This window comes from Zalophus californianus, chromosome 5, assembly GCF_009762305.2.
Source record: "Zalophus californianus isolate mZalCal1 chromosome 5, mZalCal1.pri.v2, whole genome shotgun sequence".
Lineage (NCBI taxonomy): Eukaryota > Metazoa > Chordata > Mammalia > Carnivora > Otariidae > Zalophus > Zalophus californianus.
Window position 1 is genome coordinate 63,795,103 of NC_045599.1, and position 25,644 is coordinate 63,820,746.

At 36.0% G+C, this 25,644-nt stretch overlaps 1 protein-coding gene across 2 annotated transcripts in view; it reads right to left on the reverse strand.

The window, feature by feature from the left end:
• EDIL3 (EGF like repeats and discoidin domains 3) overlaps positions 1-25,644 on the reverse strand; it is a 415,865-nt gene that overhangs the window by 113,752 nt on the left and 276,469 nt on the right. For both annotated transcript variants that reach the window (XM_027606749.2, XM_027606748.2), the window contains one exon: positions 18,658-18,839. In XM_027606749.2, coding sequence (XP_027462550.1) covers positions 18,658-18,839 — 182 coding nt within the window. The remainder of the gene's footprint in view (positions 1-18,657; positions 18,840-25,644) is intronic.

The following is a 25,644-nucleotide window of genomic DNA, read 5'->3' on the forward strand; positions in this document are numbered from 1 at the left end:
CCAGAAGCTTCTCATTATAAATAAGAGGGAATTGGAACTCCCCTGTTCCTTCACATTATCTCATTAATGTATTTTATCGAATCCCTCTTTCACATCTTCTGTAGAGGCCTTGGTGGTGGGAAGCACCATGAATATGCCTAAGGAGAAAGGCATGTGTTTGAAGTATATCAAGATGAAAGGAGCAACTCAGAGCAACAGTGCACAGCTTACAGTTTTGACATGACTGGTCATAGTTGCTATAATATACTTTCTCTTAAACAACCTCCATATCACCAAAAACCCAGTCAACTGACATTCTCCATTCCCAGTTAAACATGATCCCTGCTCTACACACTTCCTGGCGCGTTGGGCTTTTCTTGGTCAGGCCCACCACTCATGTTCTTGAGAGCTGAACTGCACATTAACCATGAGTCAGTTGTGTTTATTCTCCAAACTTTTTTCAAGCTGCGCTTGTTATTTTAATTATGTAATTTAGTTAAACATAATTGCTAAAATGTAACTGGGAAAGGGAGGGTTTTTTGCCTATGAAAACATGAAAAAGCTTGCAAAAACCTTGGAAAGGCAAATTACTGAAAACAAACGATAACACTAGAAGAAATGATTACTAGAACTATTATTGAAGATATTAATAGAACTATTGTTTAAAATATTAATATCTAGGATTCTACTCTTGGATAACTTCACCAGTAGGTTTAAGCAAAGAAATAAGAACTGAAGTATTATTAATGCTTTATGGGTGTGGTTCATCCAAGAAACATAAAACAGAATTTAAATGTTTTTTTAATCAATTTTTATTACCTAACCAAATATTTAGTTCTGAAGCTCCAAATAAGAAGGCTTCTCAACTGTCCTTTACTATTTTGAGTGTCAGCCAGGCTTTGACATCTGTTCAATTAATACAACTGTCTTCTTTAAAAAGAGATGGGAAAAGAACACATGTGAACAGACATAAAACAATAATCTCTTGATGACTCCTTGCACCTGGTAAAGCTTCCAATCAAAGTGAAACACCTCATTCACTAAACAGCATGCAACAGAAGCAATGCACTGTCATGGGTGTAATCTGTTGGTTGTTCCAAGAGTCCTGGCCTAGCATAACAGTTTCCTCTGTATTTCCACCTGTTTCTAAAGGACTCTCACTATACTGTACTCATCTTTCTTCGTACTTGCCGTGGGTAGACTTTCTTCACATGCTCCGACACTCACAGCTTCACATTCAGAAGTGAACTGAACTGTGGCTATTTTGTTTAAAGACTTCTACCTGTATATTAAGTTCAGTGGAATAGTGTATAATAAAGGGAGTGTAGAACCCTCATAAATAAAGTCCTATGGTCTGAAGTATAGATTTAAATTCATATGCTATGAATTTTAGATTTTTGTCTCTTTCTTGGTTACTTCATATGGCTAGGGCAAAAATTAAAGGAGTCGTGTTTATAAAAAGCCCGTCAGTCTGAAGAGATTCAGTAAAAAGATGGAAGGGGGTGAGGGAGGGAGGAGAAAAATAAGAGAAACCACGAAGCACAGATAGGAGAAGTTAGAGAAGAAACCAGAGGAATAAAAAGAGAAAATGATGTCAAGACATAAATAGGAAAGCTAACGCCAATAAAAATATGTTAGAAATAATGAAAATAAGGTTACTTTGCTTATCTCTATTTTTCAAAGAAGCCTGAGGTGCTCCCCAAAAGAAAAAAAAATCCTTGATGCCTAAACACAGGGCCCCAAGTGAGTATGCTATAAAGGGAGAGGGAACCGGGGAGGCTGAGGGCAAGACCTGACTTTCTTACATTCCTGTAGGTGGCAACAGCTCTTCTGTGGGAGGGATTTCCATGTGAATGCTCTCTTCTGTTTCAACCACTTCACTGAGTGGACTTCAAAGTGAATGGAACTAAGAACAGTGCTGAGTAAATCAATACAACAACAATATAGATATACACAAAAATAAAAAACAGATATCCAATTACTTTACGGATAGTCTTAGCGAAAACCAAGTCCCCTGATGCCAGTATCCCTATCCAGGACAGGGAAGGATTAGCAGGCAGACAAAAATGTACTATCTCAGTACATGCCCTCTGATTTTTCTTAATTCATTGTATTATTTGTAGCATGCAAACAACAACAATGTCAACAGAAGAATTTCCAAGTTTTGCTATGGGAACATTCTATACTTTTCCATTTATGAAGGTATTATTGGCAGGCACAGCAAGTGACCTGAAATTTTAAAAGCTGACATGGGATCAATTAAACATCAAGACAAAACCAAATATCACATAATAAAAACTTAAAAGTACTTGTGGGAGGCAGAATACTATGATAATCTTCATTTTCATGTACTGCAAAGTCTACAAAGTAAACATATGCTCTAGCACAAGAGATGGCAAGTTTTCTAGGATATTATTTTCTAGCATTATGCAATATGAATGAATTAACTTAAAAAAAGCAATAAGAGGGCTAACAAGTGAGACTGGAAAGCTCTGGGACACAGATGTAGTACTGATTATCAAGTATTACCTTTATGTATTCCTTGTGTTCTTCTGGCTTTATTTTGGTCTAAATAAGTACAATCTTATATCTGTGTGTCAAAAATAAAATTAAATAACTGTATTTCAGCAGTTAAGTTATATTGCCATATTGGAATATATCAGCAGAGGCCTTGAGCAATAACAAAATAGACTTATATTTCATGGGTTTTTTTTTTTTTGAGAACTCCATGATTAAAAATTTTTGTACAAATAGACAAACTACACAGTGCTTGGTTATTTCTCCTTATGAAGAAATTGTTACTCTAGACCTAAAGGTAGGTGCTAGGCATGTTACTAAGTGGGCTAACCAGATTATCTAATTTCAGACATGCTGAAAGTAGGTTTTTAAAATGAATCCCAAATCAGACAAACACTAGCAATATTCCATACTCTCTTAAAATGTCACTGAATACAAAAGATTCATTGCAGTCTAGAGTGAAGTCACCCTAGAAGAAGCAAGTAATGTCTTTTAGTTCTTCTGCTTGCTTATGAATTTCTACAGTAAGGATTAATTTGTAATTTGCATTGTATTTCTATGGGAGTTATGGGAATTACCCTTAAATATCTAATTATTTTTGAATAATACATGGAAGGTAAAATGCCCTAAACTGTTATAACATTTTGAATACATTTATAAGCAAATAAATCCTGAAATTTGAGGTCAGAGTTTCTCATAACAAACCAACATCTGGGACTGGACTTGCTGAGATTGGGACCTCTTAGTATTTGGTGTTGGGGAGAACGGCAGTGCTATAAAAACTGGAAAGATGAGAAACGAAGAGAAGCAAACCCCGGGAATTGGAAGTCCTGTACCACACATCTGTAGGATGTGCAGGCCCCTCCCTTCTGGGGGCTGATCAGCAAAAAGGACCGCTAACACCCCAAATTGCCTGTCTCCCCTAGAAGATACTAGAAGGAACAACTGAATTTCTGTTTCTTCAGGGCAGGAGTAGATCACTGCACTTAATAGCAAGATGTTTGTTTTTGAAAAGCCAGGCTGGTAAGTAAGGTGTGCCCCACTACACTTTCTAACATGGCTTTGGGCAAGTTTCTTAACCTCTGTAAATCAGAATTTCTTTACCCATACAATGGTAATGAGGTGTTATCTAACTCACAGGGTTGTCTGAGTATTAAAGATGATGTTACCCTTACCTACTTGGCATCTTTAAGCATTTGATGATTGTTTGCTATCCTTACCATTTTGTCCAGGGAAGACCAAAACTGAATTTTCACTTCCGAATGTGGAAAAAGAAAAAGAACGAAAGGATTCTTTAACTCACAGTGATTAGGCACATTAGACTCCATTTTTTTAATTTTACTTTTCAAAGTTCCTCTATATACATGATATACTATTTCATTTGTTCTTTATATTAACCTTAAGAAATTAATTGGACAATTCTGGTCTTCTGTATGGGCTAACAGGGAAAGATGATGGGGGACTTTTTGGTCATCTCTGCTCCCTTAGAAGTAAGGAGAAGAATACACAAAGAACAAAACCAACCACAGAAAAAATTCTACCCCCCACACACCACTCTGGTCCAACAGCAACTCCTTAATAACATGGAAAAATAACATTTTTACATGTTTTCAAAGAAACACAGTTTCAACACTACCAGACAATTCTATATAGCAAAACATTGAATTATTTGAAAATTATGAGGAAGAAAATAGAACATATCTCATTATTTTAAAATAATAGTTTTGCTGAGCAGATGTTGGTAATTAGGAAATCTTTTAAAAATGTACTGATTGTATCATTTGCAAAGGCAAATTGAGGCAAACTAAATTATACTTGATCTTTTTTTTTTTTTTTGGTAGCTTGAACTATAGATTTTTTCCTTTGTTAAATCACTTCACTGTTAACAACAATAAAAAATTAAAAAAAAATCACTTCACTGTTTTCAAACCTTCAGTGGCTTTTCCCTCCTACCCAAATTAAAACATGTATGTTTTCCACTGTAGCATGCACAAATTTCTATGACATCATACAACTTAGCTTTCCAGCTGTAGTTCTGATTATTATCACATGTGTATTTATGCCTCTATATAATCATTAAAAGGATTTAATTCATCCATTATTTCTTGCATGTCTATAATCTACAGACATAATGACAGATACAGTGGGAAAATGTAAAAACAGAAAAGATTTTCGCACTTGTCACGTAATCAAAAAGAGTAAGACACACAGGGCGCCTGGGTGACTCGGTTGAGCGACTGCCTTCGGCTGGGGTCATGATCCTGGAGTCCTGGGGTCGAGTCCTGCATCGGGCTCCCTGCTCGGCGGGGAGTCTGCTTCTCCCTCTGACCCTCCCCCCCTCATTCTCTCTCTCTCTCTCTATCTCATTCTCTCTCTCAAATAAATAAAAATCTTTAAAAAAAAAAGAGTAAGACACACAGATGACTAACTACAAAACAAAACAGAATGATATAAATGATAAGGGGACAAATCCTTTGTCATGGACATAAAGAGAATATCAATTAATACTGGAAATAGGAAACCAAGGCCGAGAAATGCCAGGGGGCCTGCCCAAGGTCACATACCAGGACTGAATGGTCATCAAAGACTCAGAGAAAGGAAGAGAGATATGGTACAAGGTGGAGCACCCACTATGCTTAGGAATAATGAGAGGTCTGGTGAGGCTGGACAAAAAGGGAATTCTTCTTTTTCTATGTCTGTCCACCTGAAAGGCCTCTTTCATCTACTGCAGCAATCTGAAAACTTATCTGCTCTGTCAGCCTCATTTTATATGAGGCTTTATATGTAATGCTTTTTTGTAATACTTAAATTTATATGTAAAACTTAAACATTTATATGTAATATTCAAACATTATTATTATGGCATTAAAACATTCTGCCTTGGATATAATACTGAACATGCTATTGGCAGACTCATATATATATATATATATATATATATATATATATATATATATGTATGATTTGGTTCAGCTGTGACAAAAACCCAACTTAACAGTGGCTTAAATAAGATAGAACTTGGCTCCTCTCTCGTGTAAACATGTGACTGGGCAGATGGGGCTGATATATCAGGGCCCCAGGAACGTCTATCTTGTTGCCACTGTATGTAACCTTGATCTCATTGTCCAAGATGGCAGGATTTGAATTCTCAGCAGCAAAATGGAGAAAGGGATGAAGAGGGCATGTGGGTGTTATATCTGAAGGAAGGTTCCTAGAAACCACCATGTGACACTTTTGTTTATATGCTTTTGGCCCTTGTGAGTCACATGGCCACAGCTAGTGGAATGGGAGGTTGGGAAATACAGCCTAAAAGAACATATTTTTATACAGAATATACAGAATCTTACAGAATAAAACTGAGGTAAAAATTGCTTAGCCACTAATCCTCTTGCTACAGAAACAGATGAAAAAGATATGGGGAGACAGTTAAAAGTCTTGGATACAACTCTCAAATATTTCTGAATATGTGAGAATGTATATTTATTAATTACTTGCTATATAGCCAACACGTAACTAAACACCCATCATACAATCCTCACAACAATCCTAAGAGGTCACTCTATTTTTGTTGTCACTTTATATATAAAGAACTTCCATCTTAGAGTGGTTAAGTAACTGTATTCAAAATGACAGTGGCCAGTTGAATCCAGAACCACTGATCTTGAATACCATATTGTTTACCATAGAATATAACTGCTTATGTAACCTAAGTGTCCACTGAGAGAATGAAGAGAGAAGATGTGGTACATATATATAATGGACTATTACTCAGCCATAAAAACAAATGAGATCTTGCCATTTGTGACAACATGGATGGACCTAGAGAGTATTCTATGTTAAGTGGGTTAAGTCAGTCAGAGAAAGAAAAATACTGTATGATTTCACTTATATGTGGAATCTAAAAAACAAAACAAATGAACAAACAATCAGAAACAGACTCATAAATACAGAAAACAAACTGGTGGTGCTAGAGGGGAGAAAGTAGGGGAATGGGAAAAATAGGTGAAGGCGATTAAGAGGTACAAACTTTCAGTTATAAAATAAATAAGTCATGGAGATGAAAAGTACAAGGAATATAGTCAATAATATCATAAGAACATCATATGGTGACAGATGGTGACTACACTTAGTCATGGTGAACATTGTATAATGTGTGGAATTGTCAAATCACTATGTCGTGCACCTAAAACTAGTATGACACTGTATGTCAACTATACTTGAATAATAAAAATTTAAAAAAGGAAAATAGAAGTTTTATTTATAACATTGATTATGACAACAATTCTGTTCTTATTTATTAAAGATTTAGTCATAAGGAGTGGTGAGAATACAAGTGAGCCAACAGATAATGCCCCTACCCTCAAGCAGCTTACCTATAATAATCTCTGATACAGTCTTTAAGTATAAGCTGTGACAAGTGCTCGAGAAGAAAAGAACAAAATGTTATAGGTACATATATTAGGAGAATCACATTTAGTCTGAGGTGAGGGGTGGAGTTAAAGAAGGCTTCCTTGAGAAGGCAGCATCTAGAACAGTAATTGGCACATGGAAAATACTCAATGAATATGCTAAATGAATGGATTTATTAATTTAAATGGACTTGGAGGTCACTTTCAAAGTCACTTTTCTAAGCCTGAGGAAGCAGAAGGGAGTACACTTCAAAAAAGTCCCATGTGACTGGAATTCACATGGTAAATTTTCCACTCTTCCCAAAGCACAGAGTTAAGAATTCGGTTGTTCACTGAATTCAATCAAACAGCTTTTTCCTTCTCAAATGTCCATACAGTGAAGTAGAACATTTCCACATAAGATAATTTAAAATGTTTTATCTACTTAGACAAGCTCCACATGAGCACAAAAAACTTGTGTGTTGCCCAAATGGCTCCCTGCAAATAGTAACTGCTCAATAAATACTAGTTTATCGGCAACAGATCCGAAACTAACAAAAACATTCTGAAAAAATATTAGATAATGTACTCTTCTTTCAACATTTATGTACATCTTTCTAAATCTGGGTTAATGCTTCTAAGAAAAGGAAAACTAAGATCCACTGGTAATATTAAAATGTCATACTTGTTTTTTTGTTCTGCATGATAATCACATTTCAGTTTAAGGGCTTCTTGAAAGCTGCTGTTATGTAAAAATACTGGCTTAGGTTGGGCTCCTGCTAGGAAAACTAAGATACAAAAACTCACATCTACTTCTGAAATTCAGCACTGTATGTCTTAACAGCACTAATGATAGTAATAAACTAGGGAGACCTGGGTTTAACACAGTTTTTTAAATCTGAGAAATGAAAATACAGCTTATGTATTATGAACTCAGGAAAAATACTTCAAAGCTACTGAAGCATTACATATATAATAGATGCAAGAAATTTGTGAGCCCATTTGTGGAAAAAAGGAGACCTTTATTATTTTTTAAGAACCCAAAATCACAACACAGTAAAACAATCTACACTAAGCACACCAACGTTAGGCTGAAATAGCTACTGTTTTAATTAACTCTATCACTTCTGGGGAAAACAGTAGCAGCCACAGCAAAAACAACATTAAAAACAAATATATGGAGAAAATGAAAGTAACCTATGGTATGGAAATGGAATGTCCTGAACAAGGCATTCATGTAGAATGGCTACACTTACTCAGAAGCTCAAAGGTCAGTTCTTTCCTTCCTGAGGGTCCTGCACAATGGTGCTCCCGGGTAAACTGTTTTCTTATAAACGGCTTTGATGGGAATGGAATTAGAAGAAACAGAAGCTTTCACCGTTTTGGGAAGATACTTCATTTTAGGGTTCCTATCTGTACCCTCAAATATCTATTTCTTTTTTTTGGAGATTTCCATTTATTTACTTGAGAGAGAGTGAGAGCGAGAGAGATCACAGAGGGAGAGGGAGAAGGAAAGCTGACTTGCCACCAGGCAGGGAGCCCAATGCGGGACTCGATCCCAGGACCCTGGGATCATGATCTGAGTGGAAGGCAGACACTTAACTGACTGAGCCACCCAAGGGCCCCTCAAATATCTATTTCAACTCTAAGTGGACACCACCTTACTTTGCATTCCACTAGGTGAGGCCATGTGATCCACGAGTGGCCAATGAGGATAAGTAAGTGTCTCATGGCAGTGGTGCCCACTTACTCTACTTCTAAGGTCTGTACAGAGCAGCAAACTATCACTCTTCCAACTTTAGGCTTGACACTGTTAGGATTTTCTCCAAGTAAATCAAACATTAAGACTCAAAATACATTCATCATTTTCCAGCCACACCAACTCCTTTTCCTGATTTCTATATTTCTATTAATGGTACTAAAATCACGCTTAGGCTCAAAACCCTAGAGTTTAATTTTTCTCAATTTTTTTCCTTCCTTCTCTCCTCTAACACACAATTCAATCATCAGTGCTGCACCCTCAAGCCCTCTTACAATTTAATCTTTTATTTTTATTTCAACAGCTGCTACTGTAATTCAGGTTCTCCTTGGGCAGTTAGCTATAAAAGCCTCCTAACTGGTATGCCTGCTTCTAGGCTTGTCTCTGCACTAAGCACGACGTTTGTTTGATGAAATTTTACTAACTGCCTCCTAAACACTCAGTATTGTGTTGGGCACTCATAATACATCCCATTGACAGGTCATCTTCCTGAACTCTAGTTCTGACATGGTCAACACCCTGCTGAAAGCCCTTCAATAATCATCAAGTGCCGCCACATTGGACACTGATGTGCTTGCACATTCTGGTGTCGCCCTACCTTTGCAGATTTCTATTCTCCTATTCCCCTACATATACCCATCTTGTCAGTAAAGACCAGTCCCTGATACACCTTCCGCTCCCTCTGTTTCCCTTGTGACTTTGTTCATTCTGTTCTCTCTCCCCCTGGAATAACTTCCTTAACATCAACCTCAAAAATGCTGAATATGCTAAATTCACCTTTAATAATTAAAATGTAAATGGCTTTTTGATGTTTTCATTATATTCTGGTTGCATGGAAAATAAATATTTCTTCTTTAAAGACTCCTAAGACCCAGCTGAGGATTTAACAATAAAACATTCAAAGCCTGGTGTTATAGGGATGTAGATTTTTGTATAATCCTTTTATCATTTAATTATGACTTAATTATTGAAGGCCTCATGTTACAGACAAAAATCCTATGAAAACAATTAAGCTTTACTATATCTAGTTCATGGAAGAATGGGGATTCTACTTAGAGTCAGCCACCACGTCCAATGCAACAATTGTTGCATTGATATACGCAAGTTAGTAATAAAATATCACCAAAGCAGCTTAGGTAGTTAGGTCTTGGATTTGTGATGTTTTGATGCCATCCATTACTTTAAAATGTTTCACACCAATGTCTCATTTTGAAGAGCAATATACTGTTTTCTGATATCTTAATTTTTTAAATTGTTTCCAATAGTGAAAGGGGCACATCCAAGGGGAAGGTATGTCTCTCACACAAAGACTAGTGTGAGCTCCATTAGCATAGTGGTTACTAGTTTTTTTCTCAAAATCACCACTATCAAAATCCACCTGGATTGTCTTTTCATTATATAGTGTCCTAGGTCCCAACTCTGACCCATGAACTCAGAAACTTTAAGGGTGAGGACCCTATTTAAACAGCTCTCCAGGTAATTTTTATGTAGTTGAATTTTGAGAACTGCTGTCCCAGCTAGAGGTGGATTGCTTGCATACGGGCAAATACAAATTTTATTGGATACAACAGGCACTTTATAAAGCCTTAAAAAAATGCTAGACTCCCTCAGGCCCACTACAAGTGCCCATCACTTCTTCAAAAAAAAAAAAAAAAAAGAAAGAAAGAAAGAAAAAGAGAACTTTCAAGAGCTGTCAAAGAAAGGATAGTACAGAGGTTGTGAGTAGTTTGGGGCTGGCCTCTCACACAAGCTCCCTGTGTGTAAATCCCAAGCATGCAGCCTACTATTTTAGTGAATTTGGACAACTTCCTTTTCTGTGCCTAGATTCCCCCATCTGAATAATGGGGATAAGAACAATGCCAATTACCTGGAAATAGGTGGTCAGTATATGTAAAGCAATTGTAATAGCACACAGTGCTAGTGTTAGCTTATTTTAAAGCTAATATATAATACTATTGCTAATGAGACTCACTTGTAACCTAACTATAAGTGAATATAGTAACTTTTTTTCTACACTTAAGCCTAACCACATTCAGTTAGTTTTAAACAACAAACTCCCCCAAACCAAAATGTTTTCAAATTAACTACTGTCTCAAGAAAATGAAGCTTTCAGGATCAGACTAGCTGGCTCTGTACTTGGTCACATTTTCAAAACAAGGGGGTTTTCAGTAAGGCGTTGGGGCAGAACAAATTTGTTCAGTGTCTACAGTGGAAATAAGGGATTCCTTCAGCCCAATCCAAACAGTAATCCCACTGGTTCACAGAAGATAAACATGAAGAGACAATCAAACCTTTAGCTCAGACTCTCACTTTTCCCCCTGCGTCTCTGCATTTCTCACCTCTAGGGACTCAGGATAGGCTGCCAAAGGCACTCTGTCCTCACCCTATGAGGGACAATTGTTGCATTGGACGCCGTGGCTGACTCTATAATTTGTAAACCACATTTCCCATCAGCAGTTCTCATGAGTGGGTTTAACACCTTCGGTGAAGCTCGATTCACAATCACAGGATTATGAGGACTGCATCAAGCAATGTAAAAGAAAAGTTACAATAAGAAACTCTGAAAGATGACTGGAACTCAGTTACCCTCCTTTAGTCCTAGGGCCAGAAACTGGAAGAGACAGCCCAGAGGCTGACTAGATGGTCACGGGGAGAGATCTGAAGAGGAAACCGACCTGTTTGCCACGAATGTGATCAGGGCACATTGTAAAATGAGAAATTCTAAATGTTGACTGTTCTATTTTTTTTTTATGACAATAGCAAGTCATTATTTTCAATTAATTCAGATTATCTCTAGTTCATTCTTAACAGTATCATAAACTAAAAAATCGCTCTGGTAATAGTCACAAGATAATGGGAACTGAATGAACTACAAGGCACTTAAAATCTTAACCTTTCTAAATACAAAAGTTAAGCTGGAAATGTTTCCCTCATGGCCAAAATGTGTAGCAAATACAATCAAACAGTCTTGTATATACAGGTGGCTCACTGAATTATCTACTCAGAGTTTAATAGATGCTAAAAATTGTGTTAAAACAATTCCCTGTAGGAAGAATGAAGGGGGGGGAATCGGAGGGGGAGATGAACCATGAGAAACAATGGACTATGAAAAACAAACTGAGGGTTCTAGAGGGGAGGGGGGTGGGAGGATGGGTTAGCCTGGTGATGTACCCACCACCAGGGCACGTACTGCATGGAGCACTGGGTGTTATACGCAAACAATGAATCATGGAACACTACATCAAAAACTAATGATGTAATGCATGGTGATTAACATAATAAAAAAAACAATTCCCTGTAACTCTTTACATTCTATATTTTATGAATAATAGTAATAAGGTATAGTTTGTATGTTTTTGACATTTCTGTAAGGGTAAAAATCACAAATTACATAAGCTAGAGAGATACTAGTATTTTAAAAGCTTGTTTTACTCGGGCAAATAAATCTTAGAGAAGATATGGTTACTTTAGCAATAGCAGCATTGTCTAAAGTTTCAAATTCTTGCGTGAATATAATAAATTTATAAAAATGTGCAAGAAGCTAAAACATTTAATTTTTCGCATTTCAGGAAACACTTAAGCAGGATAGGAGAAGATGAAAATTCTGGTGTTTGGTATTCAAGGCTTAATTACCAGACTTCCTAGAGAACAAATATTACCCATGTCTATCTAATGTTGCTTATAAAGGTGGTTTGAAGTGATTACAGAAAAAGGTATGGGTCATCAGGATTTGCAAAATTTCTGATTCCTGTGCTGCCCAGATGGGTGAGGCTTTCCCTATACTGTGGGTAGACATACCCCATATGGCACAAAGGAATTGTGCTAAAATGGCACAGTTCACATGAAAGTTTATAACATCTGAACACAAAGAGCGAACTGAGTAGTTGGGGGCACTCTCAGCACCACTCGTGCAGTATAATTACCATGCAAAAACAGAAACTATCTCTTTTCCACTTATTTTGTTCAGTATTTTCTATTCTATCAATCAATTATTTGCATCTAAATGTTTTTGCTTTTTATTCAAGGTGCTATGGAAATAGACTTAAATTAGGTGTAATTAGTACTCTCAAGTGGCTTACAAAATAGGAGAAAGGTAAACAATGACCATAGAGAATGTTAGCTGCTGGTGACTAACATATATAATTGACAGAGTAGGAAAAAAGGACAGTGTGGTCACTTTTTTTCCCTAAGATTTATTTATTTATATTGGAGAGAGAGAGAGCAAGAGTGTGCAAGGGGCATGGGGAGGGGCAGTGGGAGAGGGAAAGGGAATCTCAAGCAGATTCCCTGCAGAGCACTGAGCTGACAAGGGGGGGGGGGGGGGCGTCAATCTCACAACCCTGAGATCATGACCTGAGCCAAAACCAAGAGTCGGCTGCTGAACCAACTGAGCCACTAGGTGCCCCCAGTGTGGTCACTTCTATCTTTGGAGATAAAAAGCAGGAATTCCAGGAATCACATTATACAGAATGGAATGAAGGACCTGAACCTACAGAAGCCTGTTAGATGGTGAATAGATGAAGTAGGCAGGGTATGTGCCTAAAGCACAGCAGCAGAAAAGAGCCAGATGAAACTGAGGAACAGCAAGAAATCCAGGTCAATGAGGCCCTGGGTGCCAAAAGTTGGAGAGGAAGCAGCTTAGAGCAAAGAGAAGAGATTCCAGATACAGCTTCTTTCAAATTAGAGAACAATTGCTATTTTCTCAATCATATATTCCATAGCTCATAGAATCTGGAATTAAGATCCAGCACACATCCTTTAAAGCACATTAGAAAGCAATATGTATTAGTATTAGTATAAATGCTGTAAATGACCGAATAAATAGACTAAATATATTATTATATTTTTTCTTAATGCTAAGTATCTTTTTGTTTTGAAAAATAAAAAAGTAATATTTAATTTAAAAAGTAGTGTTTAAAAATATTACAAAACACACACAACTATGTATGAAAGGTTACTTCTAATAAACAACTTAAAGAAAAAACTGCAATTTTCCATTTAGGATTCCTGTTTATAAAAAGAGATCACTAGAAGCAGCAACACATTAATGTTCAGATGTCATTAGTCTTACAGAGGAGTTTAGTATGGATGGCAGTGTATCTGAGAAAGTAGCGTTTTTTTAAGGAGAAACACAGGCTAAAACATTTTCTACTTGAATGAAGAAGTAGTAAAGATGAATTGGAGTCTATGTAATTCAGGTTCTGTAACTAGAAAACAACCTGAAAATGAAAGAAAAATCTACCTCTTAAAATCTGTGTTTTTGAAAATGGTTTTTGTATCTCAAGGAGCTCCAGCTGTCTATGAGTACCAAGAGTTTCACACACATTACATACAGGCTTTTGAAATGACATAGATGATTACTCTGTTTTTTGCTGCATTTTCAATCCTACTGTTCACAAAGATTAAAAAAAAACAAAAACAACCATGTATGAAATGTGTACTTCAGAAATATGAATCTGTAACTCAACTTGTGCTCACATAATTCTCATCTGGGCCCATGTATTCCACAGTAACTATTATTTTGTTTGAAATACAAAAGTCAGATGGTCTTGCTTTGGGATATTTTAAATTTTCCAACAACAAAGAGAATCTATAGCCACTTAGGACCAGTAGTTGCTGAAAATTCTTAAAGATTTTATGACTAATGAATAATGCTTGTTATGAATTGCTGCTAGAGCTGGGGGCACTTCTGCCTAGGATATCTAACATGGTTCTACCTCCATCCAGTTTAGAGAACTTTTGTGGGCCACATATTTCTCATTATCCTTCCTCATTTTTCTTCACCGTTCTTTCCTCTGTTTCTACTCTATACAGTTATCACTACTTGCAGTTCCAACAACAAAGTGCCCAGATCATCAAGCAAAAGTGTTATTTTAATTTTATTTATTTATTTTTTAATGTATCTCGGGCAGACCAAATCCAGGGTTTATGAGCTGATCAGACATATTTTTTCAGTGTAGTCTGACGATCTGCAGTAGGTCTGAGAGGCAATCCCGAAGTTTCTGTTTTTACCCAGTAACCCAAAAGATTCCTGTGCACATTAAAGTTTGAGGAGTAAGGATCTCTCCCCACACAAAAACTTTGTGGCATATAGAAAAGGAACATATTAAGATCATATTCACATTTTTTGAAAGAGTAATGAATTATTTAAAAGGGAAAGATCAAAGCCTATTTTTCTCAGTGATAAAATACTTGTACTGACACTACTACTGGTAAATTAACTTTCAAAGGAAAATTATGACTTCGCTTTGGTATGCTCATCAAACAGATCAGCATGTAATAATATAGCTATGTAATACCTAGTATAATGCCAATTCCTCTCCTCATGTTCTATAAATATTATGCTAAACCAGCTTTCCATTTAACAAAAGTTTTATTAGAATAGGCTGTTCAAATATAATAAAATATTATGGTTCAAATGAAAAGGTTAGCAGATGAGGTAAGACCGGGGTGTGTGTGTGTGTGTGTGTGTGTGTGTGTGTGTGTGTGTGTGTGTATGTATGTATATATATATATATATATATAATAGTTATATTTACCTTGTTCACTTTACTATATCCTAGATTCAGAACATTTTTTTTTTTAAGATTTATTTATTTACTTTAGAGAGAGAGAGAGTGTAAAAGCAGGGGGGAGAGGCAGAGAGAGAGGGAGAGAGAGAATCTTCAAACAGACTCCCTGCTAAGCACAGAGTCTGACGTGGGGCTCTACACGGGGTTCAACTCCAGGACGCTGCGATCATGACCTAAGCTGAAATCCAGAGTCGGCCGCTTAACCACCTGCCCACCCAGGTGCCCCTAGATTCAGAACATCTTGAAGGAAAGTGCTGTCTTTCTTCTAGTGCCTAGTAGAGCAGAGACTACAGAGGAGACAGTCATTTAGTAAATGTTTGTTGCATGGATGAATAAAATGACTAGCTGGAAATGTAATATATAAGCATTCTAGAAAGAATGTACATGCATAAAACAAATCAACTCAGAAATTAAAAAAAATATTTCACTGCATGTATCTATAAAAGAAATATAATGAATATAAAAGAATTATCTTTAAAAATAAATAGCAAATAGTCATCTTCAGCCCCTTAGTCAGCAAAGTACCCAGAAGAATTAAATAAGCTTATACTTTTTTATATAAGATAACCCAAGACATAATACATAATTATACAAAGTCGCTATTTCTAATACATCAGTCAGAAAGAGAAATTCACATTCCAAGATGCTAATGATCTAGTCAATGTTCAATGTGGTGGGTATTTATTGGTGGGAAAAAAAAAACGTAGGTAAGGAATATAAGGTCAGAAAAACCTGAAAATGGGGAGAAAAAGGTTTTGTTTAACTGTATTTGTTGCACTAACCCTTTAAATCCAAAACCAATTATAAACATTGTGGTGCTTTCAATAATTGCCCACTGAGTGTGTAAATTTAAAATGGCAATTTCAATTTTCATTTCACCTAGACAAGGAAGAAAATGGAATTGAATACTAATGTGTGTCATACACCTGAAAGAGTAAGGGAATACTGTGCTCATTATAAGTGAGTTTAAGCAAAGTACTCAAATGTTTCATTTGAAGTACTGAATATAAACAAAAGAATTAAGTGACAAGGGAAATTAATAATGCTCAGACAGAAGACTGGGTACATGAGTAGACTTCCCAGAGCCTCTTAGATATGATTTTCCTTTAAGAAAGGGATACACTTTTTCTTTTAAACAAATAACTCAGAAAATAAGATGTTATGAAAGAATCCAGTAACATAATATAATAACTTTGAACATAATCTCAGAATACTTATTAAAATGACAATTGAGAGTTTTCAGTTTTCCCTCCATTATACACAAGGCTTTTTCATTTAATTTAAAAGCCTTTTTATTTACTTATATTGCTTTTCTCTGAGAGTTCATTATCATCTTCAGACTAAAAGCAAAATAATAACAATAAAAAATGATAGACCCCCCTTAAAAATAAAAGAGGTATTAAATTATTCAACTTAAAAAATAAATAAAATAAAATAAATTACTCAAGTTAACAAAGTTATATTTAATCTAAATTTTTCTAAGAGTCAACCAATGTCCTGTTCCACTGAGGTTATTTCTACCTATAATTCCTGTGATAAAGAGAACTTAAAGTTAATTCATACTTTGAAAGGCAGAATGATGTGTAAGTTAAGTGGGCAATAAACTGGGACACAGTAAGTGAAAAGTCAGGATGTGAAATATTAATAAGGTGTTTCTCAGAGAAAACATTGCAAAAGTATGTTATTTATGGTTTATCAAAACATGGCAATGACTGAAGCTCGCAAACGTAATTTGTCAAACAGAAACCCCAACGCAGTTTTGTGACATTGTCTCACATCATTCTGCAATTTCTGCTACGAATCTTAATTTCCAGAGTTTTATCATGATTGCAATCCCACAGATGGTAACAGTCCACTAGGGTGATTTAAAAAAAATGGTCTCCACAATAATTTTTAACAATAGAAGATAAGCATTTTTTGTTGTTCTGCATCTATTTTAAATCTTAATTTTATCTTCATTACTCTGGGATCAAAACTGTATAGATATGCCATAGCCACTATCTGGAATTCTCTTTGCACATGTAGCTAGCTACGCATTAGAAAAATCAAGTGTAATTTAAGAAGGAATTTCTGCAAATGCATGCAAAAATAAATGCATAAAACAAAACAATATCAGGTAACCACGTGGAGCCATATAGATAAAAGGAATGTATATAGGTAGGATATGTAAAAATTCATAAGAAACCTGAACAAAGGAAATATCTAAAGGAGATTTTAGCCCAGTTCCTAAGGTAAGGAAGTCATGTTACTTGGCAATAAATCAATTTCTCATCCTATTAATTCCTGTAAAGCAATCCCTATACACTGCACTTAATAATGTCAAATCATGGATTTCCACATTAAAAATTACCCCAATTCAAAATACATAGTAAACAAAATAGCTCAACTATTTAAATCAAAATTCTGTAATAGTTCCCTGGAATAAGCCCCAAATCTTTTAGTATGTATGAGTCTTCATACATACTTAACTCACACTTAATTAGAACATGTTCCTCTATACACAAGTCATGGTTTTCTATATCATGTTCCCCAGATTCTCACCTATTTCTTTGATCATGCTGTTCCATAGATTTTTAGTCTCTACTGAAAGCCATTTTCCATGGCCCACCTAAAAAACTATTCTCCCATAAGGCTTTTTCATGATAATTAATTATGTCTTCCACTAAACGCATTGCACACTGGGTTTTCCTTCTCTTCAACACACATCGATGACTTGTTAGATGTTATTAATGTGCTCTTCTCAACACAGATATAATCTTTACCAGAAATCATGGTTTAATCACCTTTTCTGTCCTCTTATTATGTAGTTTACTGTCTCCCTTCAGCTAAGTCATCAAAAAGCATTTAACTGGATAAAACAGAAGGTTCTGGTATTACTACCATCCATCGCATTTTAGGGAAATCACTTACTATCTTGGTATATCATGCTCTTTCTGTTTTAAAAAAAAAAAGCTGGCTGATGGTAATAAATAAAACAGTATGAACTGAAACACTCTCAGCTATTAAAAGAAGGTGCAGAAGGCATTTTAGGGATTCTCATAATCTATTGTATACTTTACATGTTTTGTGCACGTGAAACCAATTCCAAGACAGAGAAAGAAAAGATGCAATTTTTACTTTCTTCAAGTGTCAGAAGTTGCTGTTAAATGTTAACACAGTACTAATGAACACATGGCATATGTAAAAACCTCCTTCTTTGACATGTACCTTAAAATAGTAATATTTATAGCCCAAGAATTTCAACATTTTTAACCCTCTTAATGCACTTTTCAGTCAATGGACATATATGCCAGTTTCAGATTTTATACCGAAATTGGACTCAACTAACTCATCCTATCCTCTGACCATGAAGAAAAGTCACACTTTGGGCTCTGACTTGTATTCTTTCTGAAATGATTCTGGTCATTCCTTGGCAGTCACCTTGTCCCATCCCATGTGTTACCTGAATCCATGGCCATCTGTCATTTTCTGCAGCTGTCCATGCATTTATAAGCCCCTTCTTATTGAGACGTGCATAGTAGGGATACCACTTCTGGAGTCCAAAAAGAGCTCGGTGGGTAGAGGAAGCTGTGATTTGCTGATTTGATATGATTCCACCTTCCATTCCCAATGGGCCTGAGCATTCTGGGAAGAAATCAGGAAAAGATGTGAGTGTATCAGAAATAAATCACTCTCAAAATGTGCCTGTTAGATTTGATAGGAGATATTTTTAAAATAAATTTAATTTGTACCTTCGTGCCTTAATTTGTACAAATTTAATTTGTTCCATACACCTACTTTACAGATCTGTCATCGACCTCCACATGAAGAAAATAATTCTTTCTCTTCATGACACTCTTCTTCCTTTGCTTTGAGTGCGGCAACCTCAACAGATACTGCCCTTCTGGATTACGAGTCTGCATATGCACTGTCATCTGTTGGCTGTTGATCACATCAACAAGAGTGCAATGCCCTTAAAGGGCCTATCTCATATTTTATGTTTTCAGAAATTAGCATACCTCGTAAATTGTAAACCCTCAATAAATATCCTCAATCCAGTATTTCTTGACTAACCTGCATCTGAGTTTTGTGTCAAAATCATTTTTATACTGACTTAGCATTTCTCATTACTATAAATTTTTTTAACTTAAATTTTTATAAACATCAGCAGGTATGCTTCCAACAAAAAGGGCAAAGTGAAAATCTGTCAACATTTAATAATAATAACTTGTAACATGTTATGAGTAATAGAAAACATGTAGACAAATTATTTTTATAAAGTAAACAGGTAAACTCCCTGACATTATACTTAACTTATGTACAACTAATAAGTAAATCAAGATATTAAAATATTTATATTTCTAATATTTTAAATTCAAAATTCATAATTATACATATAGGTATTTTGCACTTACATTTTAATTCTCTTTTAGAAATTTTCTTTAAATTTGCAACTTGGAAACAAGAAAAATTTCTTAATAAAATTTTTAAATCTTAACATTAAGGCATAATATAATGCAAATATGTTTTCAGATATCAAATGCATTTAGATTTTAAAATTAGAAATGAAGGCAAATGTATCTAAAAAGTAAATATATTTTTATATATATTTGAATTTCTTATTTCATAAAATTTCACCATAAACGACATTTATTTTTAAATTCAGTTTTGAAAATTCAGAATAAGTAGTATTATGATAACATGAAAAGTAATACCTTGTTTTCTTAATTTCAGTTATACATTTAATACTCATCTTTTTGTCAAATTCAATTTGTATAATATGATAATCCTGTTATAAAATATGCTATACTAATTTATCAGAATTCCTAAAAATATGCGAGGAGCACACTGCCATTATGAATTGTCAGTATATATGTAAGTCAACTTGATCAGTGATTGTCACCAAGCATATTTTGGGTTTTAATTAATATTGAAGCCCAACATTTGTTGGTAATTAAATGTTTACACTTAGATTGAGGATGGAAGTATGAAAGAAACAATTTTACAGTTGCATTATAGTATTTTAAAAAGTTCCAAAGATGTTTCTCATTGGTAACCATTCTTTCATTAAGCATAAACATGTTTCTCTTTTCTATTCCATGCTCAGAGAATAAGTAGCTCTAATCACATTACCTACTAATATTTCTCCAAGGCTTTAAAATCTTGAAATGCTTTTTATAAAACAGATGGAAATATGTGGATAAGTAATCATCTTAATCAGACTTTGTTAGTAAAGATGGCATCAATACAGCAAAAATTGCATCTCTGTAATTGATAACTGATAAATCATTTACCTTTAGGAAGATGCACTATATCACTTTGAAGTCATTAAATTAAGAAGCCATTCATTTTTAGAATTGCAGTATTAGGATAGATAATCATCTGATTTTCACATTTCAAAAAAAAAATTAACCCCCAAAACTCAGATGTTGAGCCTTTGGATTCTTGTTTTGCTTTCTATTTTAAACTTCAAGATCTTTCCAGACTTCATAAAAGCACTAAGACACTTTCATGATGATACTTTGATTTTAGACAACCACAGGAGGCTGGCTTTTTAAGAACACTGCCTTTAAAGGAGTCTTAAGCATGCTTGTCCTTGATTTGTGCAATGTTTGGATGGGAAAATACAGCAGGCAAAGAGATCATTTATTGTAGGCCAGTCAGTAGAACAGCAGAGAGAGAGAGCCAGGTTTAATTTAACTTAATTTAGTTTAATGTATTAATTAAACTACATGATAGCCTTAGAAAGAACTCTATACCATTTAGGTGTCTACTTCTAAAGACCTTATGCTGAACTAGACATTCTCACCAAATCTGTAACCATTTTAAAAGAGAGAGATTAGAACTCAAGCCACACTATTCAGTAAGTCTACTTCATTGGTACTCTTAACCTACCAACCTCCACTTATTAACTAACATGTCAGCAAACACAGTGGGCCAGGAACTGTTGCATTATCAGGTAAGTCAAATACAAATGAACAATTAAAACATGTATTTGTGTATTTTTACTCTGCCATAAGACTTCCAATTTTTGTTATGCCCTCACTACACATTCATTGAAACAAAACATAATCCAAAAAATATAAAGTGACATGTATTTTTATCGGGTTTCACAGCTTACAAACTAGTTTTACATGAGATATCTTATTGCTGTGATGTCAAATTTATTAGTATTTCTTTTCTCAGTCTTCAATCCCACATTTTTTTAAAAAATAAATTTTTACAACATTCACTTACATGCTGTATGTTGCCAATCAGTAAAGCCCACCAGAGGAAACATGATTATGTGTGGGGTTCTTAAATGAAGCATGCATCTTGAATGAAGGAAGTATCAGCTTACTTCCTTCCTGGCTAGCGGTCCCCAGTTTTTCTCGTTTTAAATATTGGGGTTATACTGGCAATGACGTGGATGCAGCTAGAGTGTATTATGCTAAGCGAAATAAGTCAGTCAGAGAAAGACAAGTACCGTAATGATTTCACTCATATGCGGAATTTAAGAAACAAAACAGATGAACATAGGGGAAAGGAAAAAAAAAGAGAGAGAGAGAGAGAGAGAGGAAAGCAAACCATAAAAGACTCTTAACAATAGAGAACAAACTAAGGGTTGACAGAGGGAGGTGGGTGGAAGATGGGCTAGAGAGGTGATGGACATTCAGGAGGGCACTTGTTATGATGAGCACTGGGTGTTGGATGTAAGTGATGAATCAGGGAATTCTACTCTTGAAACTAATAGTGCCCTGTATGTTAACTCATTAGAATATAAATAAAAATTTGAAAGAATAAAATAAAAATTGGGGTTATGATGACACCCTAATTCACCAGCTCTGAGGTAATACGAGGTAAAAAGTGCTCTTCCTCTGTAACTATAAATTGTTAGAAAAGAATGAGCTTGGTTCTGTACAGCCGCTTGCATGTTTCTCTTGAGAGCATAATATCGAGGTGATCCTGGATGTTTTGCTTCTCTGGAGCAGGCTCTGGGTCTTACACAGTGTTACATCCTTAGGTGCCCATGGTGGTTTGCACACAGAAAGAGTTTAAGTGATATGTGATGCATGTTGGTATTGGGTTTTTTTTTTTTTTTTTTCTGAACAGTAAACTAATAAGCAAATCCAAGGCTTATTCTTCATGTCACACTGCAAGTTGTCACAACAGCAGCTCTTCTTCACTAATCATTTGGAATACAATCAAATGGATGTCATCATAATAAAAAGTTCAAAATCCAATTTCCTTTTGCCTGTGCTATCCACTTCCCCAATGTCCTATTAAATTCAACAGTTATAAAAACTAATGAAGGAGTTGCAATTCAGAATGCAAATGATTATACACCTAAGATTAAGTGACCTTAAGCAGTGAACAATAAGATGCTTAAAAGGCAGATAATATGGAGATATATGCTGTCATCACTATCAACAAATAGGGGATAAATATGAAATAATAATTGATGAACAACATATTAGATGAGCATTCTGAAGTCTGAAAAGAGCATTCACAAGTATTTTCTCACATCAACAAAATAAGACTACACGAAAAAGAGGTTACCACACTTATTTCATCGATGAGGAAACTGGTGAGAAGGGCAGTTAAACTTGTAAAAGATGAGTCTGGAATTGAAGCCAATTCTCTGCCTCACAAATAAAATAATATCAATTGAGGGGAGTGAAGAGTTCAGTAATTCTTCAAACGTTGGTTCTGGACCTTTTTCTTCTGCTGTTATTTTATATGGGGGGGTGTGTACTTATCCCAGGAGAGAGAATAAGAAATAAACATGAAGGAAACATGTAGAATGTCACTAGTGGCATTCAGGATATGACAGATCTTTCTCAAAGTGGGATACATTAAAACAATGGGTGACAGCTGACGGCAGTGAGTCACAGAATTAAATATCGAGGTTTTGTGGAGGTCTGTGTCCCACAAGGTGTTAAAAAATGAACATGCTACCATTTTGGCCTATATACTGCTTATCTAATAGGGATAGGCTAATTCAGTTCCAACTAATTTATTGACTTCTCACTATGTGTCCATCCATCCATCAATTCCCCATTTAATTTGGTTTTGAGAAATGCATATTTATTAAAGCCATACTATATACTAGGGACTTTTCTAGGCAGTGGTGAACAAGGCAGAAAAGGCCTCAGCTCTCAAAGAGTTCATATTCTAGTGGGGAGAAAAACTGTAAACAAAAACTGAACAAACAAGGACTATCAAAGAGTGATAAGTAAAGAAAAAAAAGACAAATGAAACAAGTGAAGGTGTGCCAGGTGATCAGAGATGGCCTTTCTGAGCGCTGACACCAAATCTGATCTCTGAGTGAGTGAGAAGCTGGGCTATTGTGCACCGGTTTCCTCAAGGAGTTTTCAGTCCGGTGGGAGAGACACACACAGAAATAAAACACATTTTAATATTATGGCAGATGCTGTGATGGTGGATGCACTGAATGCAATGGGACAAAGGAAGAATGAATCATAAACAAGCTTGGGAATTCTTCAGGGAAGAATTTCTAGGAAAAGAGGGGGAGCTAGGCAAGTGAAGAAGGGAAGACATAGAGGCAAGAAACAGCTTGGTATGGTTGGGGAAGTAGAGGAAGTTCAGTACCCCTAGACCAAGGTGGGTTGGGGCAGGGATGGTCAAGAGATGAAGTGAAGAAATAGACCCTAGATTATTTTGCTGAAGAGCTTGCTGAGAGAACGTGCTGGGAGTTTTTGAAGGATTCTAACTATGGTCATATTTTCATTTAGTATCCATCATTCCTGCTGTACAGTGGAGGGTAGATTTAAGAGGGGAAAAATTATGGCCAAGATAGCAAGCTACTAAAATTGTGCAGGTACAAAAGGATGCAGGTCTGAAAGAGGAATGAAAAAGAGGAAGAGTTCAAAGAATATCCAGAAGGAAAGCTGCGCAGAGCTAGTAATAATGAAATGGTGGGTAGAGGAGAGAAACAGTATCTTCAAAGTTGCCAGACAGCGTAGCTGGTGCCCCTTCAGTTGGGATTTCCCATGTCTCACAAATAACACTGTTGAATCAAATCCTCCCTTAAAATTTTATCAAATGTTATTCTTGCTGCTGGATGCTTGGGAGGACCTGCTTTTGCCCTACCTGCTGTTGCCATGCAGACCCCACTAGGCTACACCCACATCGATCCGGCTGCAGGGAGAGGATTGAAAAGTGAAAACCTGCTTCTATGCTCAAGCCATACCCAGAACTTCCCTGCCCCACAGCGCATTCCCATGAATTGTGTATGTACATCTGTTGGCCCACAAAACAGGGAGCCCCTTTGCAGGTAGGGATTATATCCGTCATGTCATCGAGCAGTAAGCCTTGATCTTAGCAGACAATAAATATTTACAGAGGGAGCTAAAACTTTAAAATAAACATGAAAGATAAACAGCAAAAATGACAGGTAATATTGTAACATTTTATCTGTGCAATTCAATTTTAAATTAAAAAAAATAATTTCACCTATTCTCTCAAGAGTACAGATATAGAGGCCTCCTTTGGAAATTATTTGTATGCTGAGTGAAGAAGAGCCCCTCTTTACTAATGAAAAAAATGCACCGATAGTCGAGTGAGTTACTGCGCTTTCTGCCAGACGGCAACCAGGTAGTTCTAAAAACTGTCCACCATTATCCCTAACGTGGGCCCAGGGGCAATTTGATCAGGGCCAGTGATGGCAGCAGAATACGGTAGTCTATATTTCCCGGTTGCTAGATTTGTGTTTATGCATCTTTAGTATTGTGCTTACTTTTGTCAGGTTTAACAATAATCCTAAATTAATGAGTCCAATCAACATCGATTACCAGAGGCTCTTAGGCATCATTTACATAGTCGGTTAAAATAACGGCTTTGCCTGAATTGCCTGAGCGGCCAGCAAATGCCTTCTGACCCGAGCCCTGCTGTTCAGACTAACTCCGAGCGTGGGTAATGTCACCTGGCAGGTTGAGCAAGAACAGCTGGGCCAGTTAGGGCCAGGAGTCCGGTGCCATCCCCAGAGCAACGTCCCTGCCTTTGCCAAGTCCGTGTGAATAAAACAGTCTCAAAGTGAAGTCCTTCTCACTCTGCAAACTCATTCTCTGGAGCGTGGCAAAGAATGGCGTCTGCATTTTATTGATCTTGCAGCTGACAAGTAAGCAGTGCCTCAAGATGTCTCACATCTTGTTCCTGAGTGTGCTGATTAAGTCTTTCAAACAAGTGAGATGCACGGCTGAATCCGTAACAGGAATGCACTGCTTTCATTTGCTCTATCTCAATATCCACACATCTTCAGAATGAAAAGGATTTCAAATTAAAGCCATGTTAGAAACAAATCTCCTTTAAACATCTCCAGGCCTCTCTTTCTCTGAGCATCTCATTTTCTCAGAGGAGTGTGAGTCATCTGCTGTGCTTAGCATAGCACGATAATTGTGCTGAACACAAGCCCCAGAGAATGGATTACTGATGACCTCCAGCACTGCAG